The following is a 17,598-nucleotide window of genomic DNA, read 5'->3' on the forward strand; positions in this document are numbered from 1 at the left end:
CAGATCAATATAAGAAACTTCTCCTACGTAACTATGCAGGTGATTAAAATGCTTAGATTACAACCACTCCTAGTACTTTGTATGTAGAACTGTATTATTACGTTTACAGAAGTTGCTGTTCTACATGTTACCCTGGTTGAGGATGTTGTATGGCCACCAAATAGAAGGATGCATTAAATATACGTTTTTGGAGTGTTCAGTGGTATTCTTCATCACAAATACAACAATTATAGCTCCACAGCCTTTCTGGGTTATTAATATTACAGTCGTTGCTGCTGCTGCTGCCTAAGCCGTACGTTGGGGGGGAAAAAGAGTGCATGCAGTGTTCATAATCAAATTGTGTATAAACACTGCCTGAGGGTGGTGAGGCCTTGGTTTATTCCCTTCCCCCCAGCTCCTCCTAGACATTCCCAGGGCTGATTAGAGTGGGACATGGCTGATACTGTTCCACTAGTGCCTTAATCAATGGCGCCTGTCAATTCGGAGTATGCTGAAGCACAGCAACCCTGCGGAGGAACCTCATTTCCACCATATGTACTTATTTTTTCCAGTCACTACTCACGCCTATAGGTGAGGATGGGGAACAGAGAGCCTCAGCCACACATGACCTCCTGCTTCACCACCACAGACTGGTACAACAACTGTAAAACTTCTGCCGTTGATCAAAGCGGGTAGTCAATCTTGCACACTTCCACTATTTATAAAAAGCAAAACAAAACAAAAAACGCGATCTGTACAAAGCACAAAAGCTGTGGCAAGTAGCACTGCTTGAATAATAGACGGCATGTGGTTATCAGCTGACGTGTTGTGACAATCCTGTTTGTCAGCAGAAGTGATGCAAGAGCGCATAGTCTCATGCTCCTCGATCATGTGCATTGGTTAATAAAACTAGTAAATTATTAAAACACTGTGCCACTGCACTTCATGTTGAACAACCTTCAGTAATAAACTTTCAGGATAGAAGTACTTGACTACATTTTAACCAGGTAAAGGTAAATGTACGACACAATCAGGAGAAGGAACAAAGCAATCAAGAAAAGAAAAGAATACAAACCTCTTCGAATGTCTTTTTTGGGTTACCAGTTATCCCCTCAAGTCCTTGTGTTCGGAGGAAAGATAATTCCTGCCGGTTAAAGAATGAGCCCTCTCTCACAGTCTCTAACTGGCTCTGTGTATGTGCACACTGGCAAAAAATTCCTTCTGCTTAACACTAATTTCTAGGAAGCAGTGGACATGCACTTGGGGAGGAGGGAAGAGAAAAATGCACTACATGATGGAGGAGGAAGACTTTTAGGGGAAGTTGCACAAGGCATTTATACACAACCGTATTAACAGCAAAAAAGTGATATACACCCAAGCAGGAAGTTTATAAAGAGAAGTAGGCCGCATGTATGAGGATTATAAAATAAAACACATTGGGAAAAACTGTTTTCAGTCCCAGTCTCACACACTCAAAAAAAAAATAATCACAAGAATTAATTGTAGATTTAACTACTTTAATTTTATTACAAAATGAAGTTTATTTGTTAGAAATGTTTTCTTACAAAAGGCAATCATTTTCAAGAAACCAAATCAAGGTGAGGTAAAAAGGAAAAATGCTGGACCAACAGTGGACCCTGGCCAACAGAATTGTGGTGTGTGAGCCCGAAAGTTTGCTTTAGGGCTCGTCCTCCTCACTGTCCCCGCTGTCACTGTCTCTACCTGGGTGTTCAGGCATTTTAGCATGTTCCTCTGTGTGCTGTTCTTCCACACCAGACTCCTGCTCCATCTTCATCTCAGACTGTTCCTGCTCAGCCTTATCACTAATCACACCTTCCTTGCTCTCTCCTTCAGGCTGATTGTCTTTTTGCTCTTCTTCTTCTTCCCTCATATTCACGTCAGACTCGTCCTCTGTCGTCACTTGCCGTGGGGGTGGGAGAATCTGCTGCTGCTGCTGCTGCAGCACGAAGGCAAAGAGAAACAAACACATACCTCACTACTTGGAAGTTCATTGGATATGGATGAAGATACTCTAGTATGCTGCAAATAAATCTAGTGCTCAGCTCTGTATATCTAAATATGCCTCTAATCTGACAGGAGCTTGCCCAGTTTTTCTTCAAGGTTACTCATATTACGCTACTGTGTATTACTCTGCATAGGTATTGAGATCATCTGTAATTTAACAGTCTGTTTTGCAAATAGTTTGAATGGCACTTGTGGCTATTTAAAATAAAATATAGATATTTTTGCATGGCAGGGTCGTGGTTTCTAGCAAGATATAATAGATACAATGCAATATTAATGCTACACTTCGTACTGTATACCAATAATCTAAACAGCACAGCGACATTTTGGTCTGTAGTCTACTATAAACGCGCACACACTGGCAACAGTTCAAATACAAATTCTGTGACAGGATTTCCGTTTCAGCAGTGTTTCCTCATACCTGCATGTTCCTGATTCTGAAAAGAAAAATTCAGTAGCATGGGGGGTTGTGGTCTGCCCGGGCTAGTGATTTGTCCACGCCTCTATTAAATTTTTTCTAATAAACCTCAGAAATTTGAAGGCACGTAGTTCGTATCTGGATGTTTAAGATGGAAACACGTGCAACTATTGATTAATTTATACCATTTTTAATTGTATTGTTACTCCTTGGCACCTATGTTCTGCATTACCTTTTAGATCGGACACTTCCACATTAAAACTGTGTACTGTTCGGCGCTACACTGTCACTTACTGTGCCCATTGTCCTGTTTTAGTAGTATTGTACTGTTCTGTGTTTTTAGCACACGTCTGCATGTGCACTTTATGTAGAATGTTTGCAGATGTTATTTAGTTTTGTGTCATCTCATGTGGTCAGTGTGTTTTATGGAGCACCGCGGTCCTGGAGGAACGTTGTTTCGTTTCACTGTCCGAACTGTAAATGGTTGAAATGACAATAAAAACCACTTGAACTTGATGTACGAAAAAGACAACATGTTCATCATAATCTGAACATCAGTATATTTATATAATCGCTCCACATTCTGCCAACCCTGATGCACACGTCTCACTGTTTCTGGTGTAAAATGACTTTAACAGGCCACGTTGATTAACAGCGGCTCTAAACTTAACATTTTGCTCTGGCGTAGGAGTTTAAGAGCAGAGGGGTGACAGGAGCCTGAGCTCACTCCACACTTTAGCACAGCAGGTTTTCATTAGCAGCAATTTATCTCTCATTCACGCTCATTGCTAAAGTTTCAGCATGTAGAACTAAAATGATTCCATTACAGCTGATCTAACAGTGATGTTCAACTAAAAAGAAAGCTTTGTGATGAATAATATATAATAGAGTGTTTGGAAAAGGAAAGGAGACAGTAAAGTGCTTACCTGTCTGTACTGCTGGGTTCTCTGTAGCATATGCATGTACATATTATAGACCAGGTTGGCCATCTCAGGCATGTTCTTAACTACCTGATCAGGCTCGTTCGAGCGCTCCACAGTCTGTGAGGAAAGAGAGACAGAGAGGAAGCTTTTACTTCATTTTCCATGCAATTATTTTCCAAGTGCATTTTTTGCAGGTCACTAAAGTACTTTTATAAATCATTTAATAATTCTTGAAACTACAGGACATCTCTAAACATTTACTATAGAGGTACAGAAAAACAGCATGTACATCTTTCCAAATGTGTTTTTAGTATGCATGAATAATCAGTGTTTTTTTTTTTTTGCATTATTGCACTACAGGTCTGTTTGAATTGGCCAACTATACTCTAAGTAGGCTCTGTGTGTGTGTGTGTGTGTATAAAACAGGGCCTGTCAGACCTCCACACACACATATTGCTATGGTGAATATAAGAAATCTTACTGAAATTGTTTTTGTGCTGTAAATCATGTCGGATATTTTGTTTATTTCATGCAACCAGATGACTGAAGGTTTTTCATTTCAACATTTTTCCCTGAATAATTATCTATTTATATATCGTCTCTTGAAGGTTTTTCGTTTCGGGAGCACACTAAAGATGGAAAAAATGTCTCGTGATTTCTGGCTTCACATTGATATGGTTGTGCGGAGTTTTCATATGTATGTTCTCACACTGACTAGGCAGTGGCGGTCTCACACCAGTACGCCTGCTGTTAGAACAGTGGCCTTCACTTTCACCTGACCTTTGTATGAGGCTATATTTTTAGGCAACACCTCTCGTTAAATATTGTACGTGTGAAAAGAAATAATATGTGTAGATAAGCGATTAATATGTGTAATTAAATGTGGACTAGTTCAACAAACAGACCTCATATAAAACCATAATGAACTTTCCTTTACTTTTACGCTATCCGTTGTTACCCAGATGAGGATGAGTTCCCATCTGGGTCTGGTTCCTCTCAAGGTTTCTTCCTTTTAACATCTTAGGGAGTTTCCTCTTGCCACCGGCTTGTTCAATTGGGATAAATTCACACATTTAAAATCTGTATACCGTGTTTATATATTTCTGTAAAGCTGCTTTGAGACAATAACCAATGTAAATAGCGCTATACAAATAAAATTAAATTGAATTGAATACTACGTGTATATAAAGATTGAATATGTTGAAATTTCCAATTCAGTTCAATTAAATTGATTTGCGTTGCATTTTAAACAAAATAGATGGTCACAACGCAGCTTGACAGAAACTCAGATTCTGATTCAGTGGGCCGGAGGTGAGAGTTGCCAGGGAGAACTGCCCGAGATGAAAAGAAGAAAAAAAAACCTTTAGAGAAACCAGACTCATAAGGGAACCGGGTCCTATTCTGGGTGACACCTGATATTGGGATTTTAAATCATTACTGTATACTATAAAGTCAAACAGACAGTACTGCGTGTGTTGAAAGGGTGTTCAGTGTGAGTGTACTATCCACAGAGCCCATGATTTAATGTAAGCTAGCATTTAATTTTAGTGTAAGGCTAAAATAATCCTTTGGTTATGTTGTGCTACACTGACTAACTGGCCTTGGACAACTTGGACAGGATCTTTCAACATGTGCAGGCGTATGTACTCACGGAGGTGTAGTACTCTTGAGGTCGAATGTGCAGTTGCAGTGGCTGCGCAGTCAGCTGATTGAAGGCAGGCGTCAGCTCAAAGCAGTTCTGGAAAAGGGAGACCCGAGCAACGATGTAGAGGCCCAGCCTGGCTCTGGACATAGCTACCACTAAACGCCGCACATCTCTGCGCACACAAGGTAAAGACGGAAGAAACAAAAGAAAAAGGTAATGTAGAAAGAAAAAAAGGAATGGAAGTGAGGAGGGAAGAGAGAAAAGACAATTACAGGATTAGATGCATTTGATATCTTTGACAGTCGGGGATAGTTAGGCTTTCCTAATGATAAGGGCATGCTCAATAAAACATGTTTTACAGGCTGGAGTGCGAGTCGTCATTAATGAGACCAATCTGGATCAATGGGGAAACGGCTGATAAGGCACTCGGTGCTGCAAAGAGTTCAGACTGGAAACCTTTTATCTTCACACACTACTCTTTTCTTCAGTACCGGATTCAGTTCTGCATCACCTCACAAGCTCGCGTGCAAACAGTGTAGCGACTGGGAGAAAGCGCAATATTATCTTTGAGAGCTGTCTGTATATGACAGAATGTGAGGAGAGGAGACACAAACAGGGACCAACTACAGAAATAGTGTCCATAAAACAAAAACAAAAAAATCAATCAGACTGTAACTGAATATCATGTTGTTCACTAATCAGCATCACAGTGGCAAACGTTATGAAGGAACTGACTTTTATTACCTAGGGAAGAATTTTATATACATGTAAAAGATGTTATTCACCAAGATCAGATGTTGAATCATCAGAGCTATATTATCTGCATCTTCATAAAAGTGTTAATAGAGAGGTTTACAGTGTCTGGCAAAAGAATGCAGCATGAATCAGTGCTTTTCCAATTATTAATAGATGTCTGAGGCAAATATCAAGAATGAATCAGTTGGAGAACATTCTACAAAGACGTCAACCAAAACTAAAACCGCAGTACCTTCCACTCATTCGGGCTGACTAAAATAGAGGAGAGAAGAGACATGGGGGAAAAAACCCCCCAAAAAACTATCGCACTTTAGAATGGCTGCAGATCCATCAGTCCAGACTAAAAAGAATGCACTACCTCAGACTTTAAGTGGAAGCCCAAAAGACGGATTGAATTAGGCCAAAAAAGTATCAGAGGGAAAAAAAAAGCAGTGCTGAGAGGACTGACAGTAAACCGCTTTACTTCAGCTCGGCATGTTTCTGGAGACGATTATAGTCTTCTAGTGCTTTTAAGGACATTAAGCTAGCAGAGCACAGATACAAAGCCATAACTTATTCATTAGGCTACAACTCCATTTCCAGGCTGCAGGTTCAGCGTGCTGTGCTGAGCCTCTATCAATGCTCACAGTAAACACATCAGAAGACAGCACTAATTCTTCCACTGGAGAAGAAATACTGTGGCAGACTTCAGATGTTTATTAAATATGAAACACATTAAAACAGGAGTCATGGGTATTACATAGCCGAATGGAAATCAAAATGATTTTCAGAGACACACACACACGAGCACACTTATAACAAGAGGCTTTTAGGGACAGGATTTGTTCATGAAGCCTTGCATTGCTCGATATTTCAGTACAATCATTCAGTATGTTCCCCACAGTCATTCTGCTCATATCAGCCCTCTCCTATAACACTTCTGATGCTACATGGGGTAACAAGTGTAAGGAGGATCAACATCTTTGTCTTCTTGTTGCATTGGGGAAGGGGGGGTTGGGGAAGGGGGAGAGGCGGGTCACGTGACGGCAGTAAAACTCAGCAATTATGTTCAAAAACCAAAATGCTTACCTCAAATGTCCTACAGCTTTGGTGCGCACCAGCGAGAGGATGATGTAGTCATTCTGCTGACCCTGAAACCTGTCCACTGTTGTTATCTACAAAAGAACATCACATGGGTTTTTATTTATTTATTTAAATGCAGGCTGTGCTGTTCCCTGCTTACCTGTACTAAATAGGATTTTTTTTCTTTTTTCTTTCTTCTCCAAAAATGACTGAGGCCACATTGAGACAGAATGAGGCAGGCAAGAACCATAGACGGTTATTTATCTTCACATGCACCTGAGTTTTCATGATCGGCTTTTCAACGCAATCATGAAAACATGCTTATGGAAATTAAGGAAACGGATAGAAGAACCCAGGCAGGAAGACTAATCTTCTTTCAATAAAATTCCAAATTTAAAACACATTTCTCAACTGTGTACAGTAATGCTGCAAGCTGCTATACTGAACAGACTCTATTAGACTCACACATACGTGCGCGCACACACACACAAATGAGCGAATAGAGGGAAGCTGCTGCAGGCTGATAAAATCATTGTAGGCCATCAGAGCGCAGTAGTGCTGGCTGCTTCTGTCTGATCAGGGCATGATAAACAGAAAAATGAGACCCCACTAAAGTGCTCCCTGAAAAATGGGCAGGACCTTTAAATAAATCTCAGCCTTGAACTATTTCCAGACATCCAGTCCACCGAGACAGTCTACTGCTGGGGCCTTTTGGTGGACAAAGGAAGAGAAAAAAAAGAATAAATGGAGAGAAAAAGAGAGGGCCATCTATTTACAGCTCTCTGTTGCTATACAGAACAGGTGCAGCACCGCGAGCAACAATATGCCACTTTACAATAGCAGGAAGCAGTGAGATCTGTAGGTTTAGACAGGCAATTTCAGGACTCTGTGGTTCCTTCTCCAAACCTTGCCTGAGATGCCCTGCTTTTCTGAACCATCAACCACAGAGCTTGGCTCAGGCAGCCATACCGTACCCCTGAGGACCAGCCTTCAGAAGAATGATGGTCTAGATATGCCATGCGGTTATGTCCAAAATGCTTTGCCCTGCTTTTCTCCAGCTGGTGCAGCATGGCGGGGCATTTTATTAATCGCCTTCAATGAGTTCTCCAACATTGTATTCTGCTCAAGGGCTTGGGGAATCCATGACTAACCTCAAACTTCAGCCAGCACATGATGGGTCAAAGTGCAATAGCACTGAGCCTCAGCTCAATCAGAACCTGCTGATGAGTAAAAGTGCTCCTGAAGGTGTCCATGACAATAGAACACACTGATAATACAGGCTGGTTTCCTCTCATTAGCACCCTCAGCCTGGAACTGGAGCGGGTGATGCCTCTCAGCAGATGGTCACTGAAGTGAAACATTTATTGGCGGGTCTCCAACAGCGACAAAGTCTGCTTTGGCCTGTCGCATTTATGATGTGCAAACTTTAACAAGAATCATTAAATGTCCTGTTTTAGATTTTATCAGTATCTCCAAATGTGTGTTATTCCTCCAGAATAGGTGTCTCTGTTCTTCTATTCTTGACTCTTTACCTACCTGGCATGTGTGTGTGTGTGCACGTGCATCTGTTATTTATGGCTGAGTTCTGAGTCTAATTCAGCCTGCACCCACATTAATGCAATTTTTCATCAAAAGGCCTCTTAACAAAGTAAGAGCTTGAGTGGTCATGGGGAAAACATGAAAAGAAAAAGAAGATGTTAAAATAAACAATCCTCCCAGCGGTAAGCAGCTGAAATCCATATACATATTTCTCCACCCTCAGAGCCTGCATGCATATGTAAATGTGGTGTTGTTTTCCTCTGAAGCTGCATGCAGTGTGTGTGCTCAGTGCTCCTCTCATCTCTAGAGCTTGTCTAGAGAAAAATAATAATCTGCTTTGCAAAATTATGTTTGCTTGTTACTGCTTTTCTTCTCGTCTCAAATTAGAGTGCTTGGAGCAGACTCCTGAAATGACATTTGTTTTGTTTTAGCAATTCTGACAAACTGTCAGCAGCCTGTTCTGGCCAGACGCAGGTCGCGTGACGGTTCTGCAGTTCAGCACATTCTTGCCGCCGCTCTGTTTCTCTCCCTGTCACCTAAATGAAATCTCTTGGCACTAGAAAGAGGGACAATCTTCTGTGTACTGCTCTATTTTTCGTTAGCTACCTGTTAAATACAGAACTGATTTGAGGTTTTTAAGCACTGCATGGATGTTTAGCTTATACTTGCAATCCCCTTTTCTTGATTCTCAAACTAAATGCTCATTCTAATTTGAATAAAGTGATAACTTCCTCCAGAGTAACGGTGCAATGAAGAGCACATGGTAATGTGATTTAGGATAGAGCCACATGCCCTGCCTCTTTGTCAGTTTCAAACACACAACACACACATGTCCATATAATCTAATTCAGAAAGATATTTAGACAAATCCTGAACTCTGGGTTCTGTGAAACTGAAGTCTGTTCAGTCAGGAGGAAACTGATTTAGACCTATAGTGGTATAACAGTTAGAGACATTTTGTACTTCTCTTCCCTTAAAGGCAAAGTCATGTTATCTGATGTATGCAAGCAAAGTATATAAGCATTCAACAGAGACAAACATATTTAAGAGTTCGTGATTACTTTGTTGGGCTGGCCGAAGAAGGGGTTGTTGGCACACCGCTGGTTGATGACATCTCGGATTAAGTGCTTCTGGCCGTTGTAAGTGGTGAGGATGCTGATGCGCTCTGCTGGATAACCCAACAGCCGCATGTACATGTACAGAGCCACGGAGTATTCTGCCTCAGCAAGGTTCTATGAACAGAAGAGAAACAACACGTTATACATAATGAAAAATGCACACGAGAAACTTGCAGAGCTTCAGATATAGTCGTTAGGCAAGAGTCACAGCGACCTTAACCTTAGTGGCCTTAAAGTGACAATCAGAAGCACTAAGCTATCGTTTTCTGAAACACCTTTTGACTTCATAAACAGTGCAGACAACACTGTACTCTTAGCGGCAATCACAAGGTTGCTTACAAAGTGGTATAATAACAATAATTCAGATAAGACCTGAAAATAACAAATATAAAGAAAACTGGGTTTACAAATCCCTGACTGTAGCGTTGTCATGCCCAATCTCGTTCATGTGCTCCATGTTTTAATTTTCCACTACTTTTGCAGCTCAAACATTTGACAGACAGAAAAAATAAATAAATCAAGCCCATTCATACATTCCTTGAAGCTGATCAGGACATTATAAAGCCTGTTACATGAGTGCCCTTGACAAAGCTTAATGGCAAAGTCTTTAGCTGTTGTATAACAGTTCTCTCTCTCCCACGCCTTTGTTTTCTGCTCTGCGTGCGTCTAAGTGCAAGGTGATGGAGCGCTGAAAAGATCACCTAGCACCTACATGAAGCTCTGGACAATGAACTGCAGGCAGTGTTAAATGAGTGAACGAGTCTCAGATAGTGGGAATTTAGACTCTTAACCGGAGCAATAATTACAGGTGATGACATTTCTTGACTTTTGTTGTTTGTCAAATTCTGGTTGATGCTTCATCTATATCGAATCCACAGCAGCATGAGCACAAGTTTTGCAGAAAAGTTATAATATACAAATCATTTGTGGTTTTTGGTCACCAATGCAGAAGATACTAAAAAAAAAAAAAAAAAAAATTAAAACTGTTTTAGCCGGTTTCTCAATTATTAGAATACAGGTAAACTATACCATTTGAGACACAGTGTACTGGATTACTGGTACACGGCCTCTAAATGTGTACATTTACAAGACCTGATTTTAGTTGATCTCTCACCACCTCATCTGATTGATCACACAAAAGACGCATTTTGACAGTGTGGAAAAGAATGAAACATAACATTACATAAGGTCAGGAAAAAAGTTTACCCTCATGATTTTATTACATTTTTACATTACTTAAAAACCACCACTTGAATCAAGGGCAAGATTATGCACTTATGTGAGTAGGCATAGTCAGAAATATGTTGTGTGTGTGTGTGTGTGTGTGTGTGTGTGTGTTGCAAGTGAGTGGGTGGGTGGGTGAGTGAGAAAATGAATGATGGAGCATTTTAAAGCTCAGTGACCTGCTGCTGAACCATGCATTGAAATATAACCATGCAATTCCCCACTGACAGAGCAAAGAGTGACAAACAAGGCTAAGGAGTCTCGATGGTGGGGAATTTCACTCTCATTCTTTCTCTCAGAACGATCATCTGGCCTCTCAATAGTGAACAGCTGCTAACAATGCAACAATCCTCATGATGAAACATTTGAATAAGGCGAGCTGTGACACTATTTTCGGAAGACTGGAACACTTCATTAAAAATAGATTCAATAAAAGGAGCACAGGGCAGCTATTAAAATTTCAGACAATTCAAAGTAAACAGGTTATGGAATCTTGCCACAGCCTCTCTTCAACCCCAAAGCCCTGAAAATGCCAACTCCCATACACCAATGTATTGTTATCAATGTGTTCCAAAGACAAACACACTGTAGATGTAACTGTAGATAGTAACCCACACTCTCGTCACCCGAAAGTGACAGAATAAGGACTTAGGCACATATCCTTTGACCCAGTTGACAAGTGAAAACAGACAAAAATACCATTTTTCATTAATTGCTTTTTCATTAAGTCTTGCACTGTGTTTCTGTACACAACGGTCTGACAATGTTTCACATGTGACACCAAATCACATGTTCACTTTTCTACCTTACAACAAAATTTGCAGTGACTGCATATCTCTATCTAAGCAATAACATTTTGTCTCTGTGACTCCTCTTCCTTCCCCCACAAAGCTTTTTCACCTCCATTGCACTCACGAGCCCATATGTACAAAGAACCACACTGTATATTCAAAGACAAAAACACTTGAGTTTTTATACAAATGTGAGCTAATGTGCTGCAACTGAGAAGGTCCCAGTAACCATGGCAACAGCATAGCTTCAAACCAAAGGCTCAGCGTGGTGCAGATTGAGGACCGACATGTCATGGAGAGAGAATCTTACAACACAAGATCAATTTGTGGCATCATCTATGCACCAAAGCAATCTGTAGACAAGAACCAGTGTGATGGCAAACAAACAATGTGCTCTGAACCACATACACACCGGCTACACACTCACTCTGAATAATAGCCCCTTCCTTAATAACATTAACCTTTAACAACCCTGTAACTAGGCAGTTCACCAATTAGCTGGTCAAGGGGGGAAAAAAAATCAATATTTCACATTAGTGTTGGTTAAGTGGAGTCATAAGCCTAGTTTAAAATGTGACATTTACAAGCATGTGAGTCTCATACTGCAACCGAGGTGGTGAATCTAGAGCCATTTGAGGTTGAATGAGATGGAGCATTAGCCTAAAAGTACTTTGACTAATGAGGTGTAACTAATGAACATTAGAATAGCGGCTGGCTCGTTGGCGGAACGCTGCTGTGGCCGGAGCGCCACAGAGGCCTGATGGACGTTTGTTCAGCTGCTGCAGGGACCGACTGTGCAAACAGTAGCTTCTTTATTACTCCTCAAGTGACCTTGCCACGATTTTACAGCTGTTTGAATGTGTATGCGCAATATTTGGAACAACAAAAAAAACCTCTTGAAATGCTTGAAATCTAATGAAACTTGCGTGATGATCATGCCACATGTCTTAAGCACATGACCACTTTTCACTAGAGAACAATGAGAACTTTCATCAAGCACGCAGACATACAGAAAAAAACAAAAAAAGAATCAAGTCTCATGGGAGCAATTCAACTCACAGCCGTAGCAGCTTTCAGAGTTCTGTTAACTGGGTATTGATTAATCATAATTAAACATAACCCTATAATAAATAATGTATAGTTGCTCTGTAGACTTTACATGTTAATCCAAATCAGTGTGTGATAGACACAGAGGCCATCGCTGACCTGGTAGAAGTAAGGATTGGGTTCAGACTCCCCGATTCCGTTGAAATCCTCCACGTTGACGAGCTGGAAGTCGTAGGTGAAACCTGGGTTGGGGGCCTGAAACTCTGGCTGACTCTGAACATGAGGCAGGTTTCCAAGCTGTTTATAGCGCCAGTTATACAGATTACACAGACTGAAATACACAAACACAGGGGTTTAGTACATGCAATTGTACTACAATATATATCAGGAGGAAGGGACTATAACACATGATCTTTGCATTGGTAAAAAGAAGCATACAGACCTGGCACGAGCTCGGCCCTGAGCGTCCAGGTCCACTGTGGGCACGCCCAATCGCACAAAGCGTGTGAACAATGACTGCTCCATGTTGGAGTATTTCTGGAAGGCCATATTTTTAATGACAGGAGGAAGCTGGTGATGATCACCAATCATGATCCAGCGCTTCAGCCGACTGTAGCCATCCTCGAGATTCTGTTACGGAAAGAGAAACGGCAACAGTTGAGCTTGAAGAAGTTTGTTCTGCATGATACCACGTATAGTGTTGATAAAATCATACAACCACGTTCTATTAAATGCTTTAAGACCAGGTTAACACAACAGTTCTCAAGTTCAGTTCTGAAACCATACTGTGCAGTAGATTTGTGATCCTTCTCCAACTCACACCTGACACCTGACTTAGTAACTGACAGATATAAGAGACAGATGAATCAGGAAAACACACATTGGAGTCAAGAACAACCGTCCCTAATAGTCCCTAATGCTTCCGTATACCAGCCCTTTCCATCGGCCATTTCACTTTAGTGTGTAACATTAAACCGGATGTTGTGGTCTCCAGAGCATTCAGTCAGTACAGGGACAGGTGGCAGGGCGGAGAGTGGAGTCTTGTCGAGACAACACTGAGCAATGTGGGTAACTGTTAATACATGCTGCTTCTAACAAATAAGGCCGCCCTCCAGGAGTAGGCACATGCTCCAGCCACACACCCAAAATCAACACGCTTACTGAGCAGCAACGGTATTACAAGCTGACTCAGATTTCAAACCCCAATCAATGGCACATCTGTATTTACTCATTGCTCTGCTACTGTGGGCTGATTTAGAAACCTTAAAATAAACTGCCTGAGCCCTTTATGGCACATGCAAGAGTGGAGTACAGAGGTCTGTTCTTATAGGGATTACAGCAATAATAAAGGACGTGGCAGTGCAGAAGCTCTTAATCGGAAGCTAAACTCTGGGGTCAAGCATTATCCAATCAACGATCGAGAGGCAACGCAGGGAAAATTAGCAGAAGGCACATTCATCAAGAGGGAAGTTAGCTCAACCATGCAAGAGATGGAACAGAAAATCGGATTTAAATCTATGTTGAGCTATGGCTAACAGGATTCTGCCTCGCTGGCTGGCTGTGATAAAGTGAGACAGGTTGAAGGCTGACCATGAGAGAAGGCTATACCTGCAGTAGGAGTGGAATGAAAGTTTCGATCTCCAGGATCTGAGCTGCTTCTTCCATCAGGATGTTGTCATACTGGAACAAAGGAACATGCCATCATTCATTTTATATATGCAATATACAAACCCGTGATATGGAAAGACAATTTTCCACCTACACTTAAATCAGTGGATCTGAGATATCGTGTATCATTTGGCACTGAAATTTTTTTTAATTACTTTTAAGTGTTCTCTTACCCCAGGAACTTATGTTTGACACTTCAGAAATGTGTTTTTTTTTTGCCTTCTCTGGCATTTTTTAATCTGTGTAGTCTATATTATCTATTTTTGTTACCCTTTGTTTTTGCATAATTAAGCTCTTTTTTATATTCTATTTTGGCTTTAACAATGGTATAGACTGGGGACTATATACACACACACACACACACACACACACACACACACACACACACACACACATATATATATATATATATATATATATATACATATACATATGTGAGTGTGTGTGTGTGTGTGTGTGTGTATATAGTCCCCAGTCATATATATATATATATATATATATATATATATATATATATATATATATATATATATATACACACACACACATATATATATACATACATATACATATATACATATATATATATATATATATATATATATGTGTGTGTATGTATGTATGTATGGATAATCCACGGCTTGGTGTGTGTTACACGAAATTTAATGCACAACGTGGAGGCAAAGAACGACACGACACGGAGCGGAGTGCATTAAAATCGTGTAACACACACCCAGCCATGATTTATCCTGCTTATACCGTGGTCACTTGGCAGCCTTGACAAGTGAAATCTGTCATTGATGCTTGCAGTGCAAAATTTGACTAAAAAGATGAAAATAACGGTTAATTATACATTAGTTATTTTAGTTTATTTTATATGAGCGAGAGAGAGAGAGAGAGAGAGACTGTCCGTGTGTGAATTACAGCGTCTGACTACTAATAATGAAGCTGTGAGTTTAACTGTACAGTATGTTACTATGGTTAGAGTTGTTTATAGGCAGTGTGTTACTTTAGAATGGTGATTAAACTGACCAAAACTACCTGTGGTAGTATCTGTGGTGTGGTTTTAACGCAGAAAAATTTTCAATCCCACTGAATATGTGGTGAGTTTTCCCACAAATTATCCAGAAACAGCTTTAACATCAAAACACCCTTTACCCCAGAAAATCAATTTCAAAATAAAATCAATATGTCTGAAGTCAACATGGTGAGGGAGATCTTTAATCTATGTGTAATATGATAATCATCGAAGCATAACCGGATATCAGTGTTTCCATCCCTGTTTGAAGGTTTACCTTGAAGCCGAGCTCCACGAGGTCATGGCGTTTGAGAGCAGCGTGCGTGCAGGTCATGGCAATGATTTTAGCCTCTTTCACCAGCAGGTATTTTGATCTGTCCAGTCCACTTCGCAGCAATTCAAAGGCCCTGAATTCCTGCACAAAAAAACCCCACAATACAGTCAGTACTAAAAATTCTTACATCTAAAACTAGAAAAAGAATGAGATATCACTTGAGGGCAGTGGTGGCTTGACAGTTAAGGCTTTGGGTTACTGATCGGAAGGTCGGGGGTTCAAGCCCGAGCACTGCCAAGCTGACACTGTTGGGGCCCTTGAGCAAGGCCCTTAACCCTCTCTGCTCCAAGGGCGCCGTATCATGGCTGACCCTACACTCTGACCCAAACCTCCTAACATGCTGGGATATGCGAAGAAAAAATTATTTCACTGTGCTGTAATGGATATGTGACCAATAAAGACTCATTATCATCTCACCAAACTGTTTGATGTGTTAATATTCTGAGTTTAATATTAAGCTGATAAAATCATGTAATATTAACGAGGATTTTTAACCCTAGCCCATCACTAGAGGACAAACAGCAGGCGAGCTGCTTCCTGTGCTGAGACTAGAATGTGAGAAACAAAATGAGACAAGCTGTGGACCAGCCCCGCTGCAGCATGTTTTCGAAATGCAAGAGCCAGACGTCTATTACAGCCATGTCTCGTTGTCAGCAGCCGCCTTATCAAAGAGAGAGAACGTATTCTGCTTTGATAGAAAAGCACACTTAGAAGAATAAAATAAGCTTCTCACAAAGAAAGCATGTCAGTGCAGTTCTCTGGAATGAGCTCTGGGAAATGAACCCATGCAGAGGCAGAGATATTACTTCAAACCAATAAATTGGTTATTGCTTTTTGAGGCCAGTGCTCCCATAATGCTATTGTTATCTCTGTATAGAATCAGGCCTGTCCCTGATGGCAGGGATCGCAAAACAACAACATATGAAAAGGGCTACACGGAGGACCCAATGCCACTCATTAGGAGACAAGAAAGCTGGGCAACATATCAGTGGTTATCACACTAAAGAAGTCTATTGCACTAAAGGCAGAGTGAAAGTCATGAAGGAGTGATGGAAGGTATGTGAAGGCAAAATGTTGTAAGATATGCCTTAACTTCTCACTGTTCATGCCCTCGTTAAATGTCAACTGTCTCGATTCACAATGAACGAATGTATAAGTTATGAGGATGATCTCTTGTTTATCTGAGGTCCACACTAACAGGTATAGTTTTGAAAACACATGTTTATGTTTTCAGTGCATTTGCCTATGCACAACAAATTTTTACTTACTCTGTGATTAAATCAACATTTAACTACTTATTTTTGCTTCCCACTATTTATGTAATAAATACTTAGAACCAACACTTGCAGTCACGCTGAGCTAAGTGAGCAACTCCTGCCCACACACTTACTTCCAGTTGGGTGAAGATCTTGCGGATGTGGCGGTAGCAGCCTTCTGCTATGTCCATGTCCTCCTGGTAGCTCTGTCCCTTAAAGACAGGCTGGGGTGCATTTGAGAAGTACTTATGGAAAGGGAAGTGTGCAGCCACGTCCTGTATGCTCACCTCCCGGCCCGGTTTGGGCCTGACCTTGCTTGTATATTCCTCCCAACGTGACATAACCTGCGGGAAAGAGACAGTGTGTTTGTTTGTGTGCTAGATCACTGCAGGTGGCGTTCGTGTGCACTAGATCTCTGCTAAATGAGCGGAAAATCACCCGAATAGCCATATGAATACCCAGCTTAATTAATAGCATGTATGTCTGACTGTAGGCTTTAACACTGTTTAGCTCATAGAATCACTGTCACTGATATGAGTATATCTAACTCATATCAGCTGATCTGATCACTGAAGTGAAAGATGGAAGAATACAAATTCAGTGAAAACTGAGGAGGAAAGGATAAAAAAAAATAAAAAATAAGTAAAAAGGTCCGTTTAAAGGACACAAGCATGCTGACACTGACTTCTTGGATTTAGATGTCTGAAACCTGATCAGGCATAGCTACTGGGTTGTATAGAGAATATCAGACAGTATTTTCTGCTCTCATCCTCTCAAAACTGCATCCCTGTTTGT

General features: G+C 40.8%; 1 protein-coding gene across 4 annotated transcripts in view; it reads right to left on the reverse strand.

Annotated features, from left to right (window-relative positions):
* Nucleotides 1-1,479: 1,479 nt before the first annotated feature.
* aqr (aquarius intron-binding spliceosomal factor) overlaps nucleotides 1,480-17,598 on the reverse strand; it is a 45,208-nt gene continuing 29,089 nt past the window's right edge. Inside the window, exons 27-36 of one of the 4 annotated variants that reach the window (XM_053682863.1) lie at nucleotides 16,938-17,147; nucleotides 15,491-15,628; nucleotides 14,136-14,207; nucleotides 12,970-13,157; nucleotides 12,687-12,858; nucleotides 9,409-9,579; nucleotides 6,815-6,900; nucleotides 4,997-5,162; nucleotides 3,349-3,462; nucleotides 1,480-1,927 (exon numbers count right to left, since the gene is read on the reverse strand). In XM_053682863.1, coding sequence (XP_053538838.1) covers nucleotides 1,658-1,927; nucleotides 3,349-3,462; nucleotides 4,997-5,162; nucleotides 6,815-6,900; nucleotides 9,409-9,579; nucleotides 12,687-12,858; nucleotides 12,970-13,157; nucleotides 14,136-14,207; nucleotides 15,491-15,628; nucleotides 16,938-17,147 — 1,587 coding nt within the window. In that variant the 3' untranslated portion in view covers nucleotides 1,480-1,657. Of the gene's footprint in view, nucleotides 1,937-3,348; nucleotides 3,463-4,996; nucleotides 5,163-6,814; nucleotides 6,901-9,408; nucleotides 9,580-12,686; nucleotides 12,859-12,969; nucleotides 13,158-14,135; nucleotides 14,208-15,490; nucleotides 15,629-16,937; nucleotides 17,148-17,598 lie in introns of all 4 variants that reach the window. The other 3 variants (XM_017475928.3, XM_017475927.3, XM_017475926.3) reach the window with 3 other exon arrangements.

The sequence above is a fragment of the Ictalurus punctatus genome, chromosome 9, assembly GCF_001660625.3.
Source record: "Ictalurus punctatus breed USDA103 chromosome 9, Coco_2.0, whole genome shotgun sequence".
NCBI classification, from domain to species: Eukaryota; Metazoa; Chordata; class Actinopteri; order Siluriformes; family Ictaluridae; genus Ictalurus; species Ictalurus punctatus.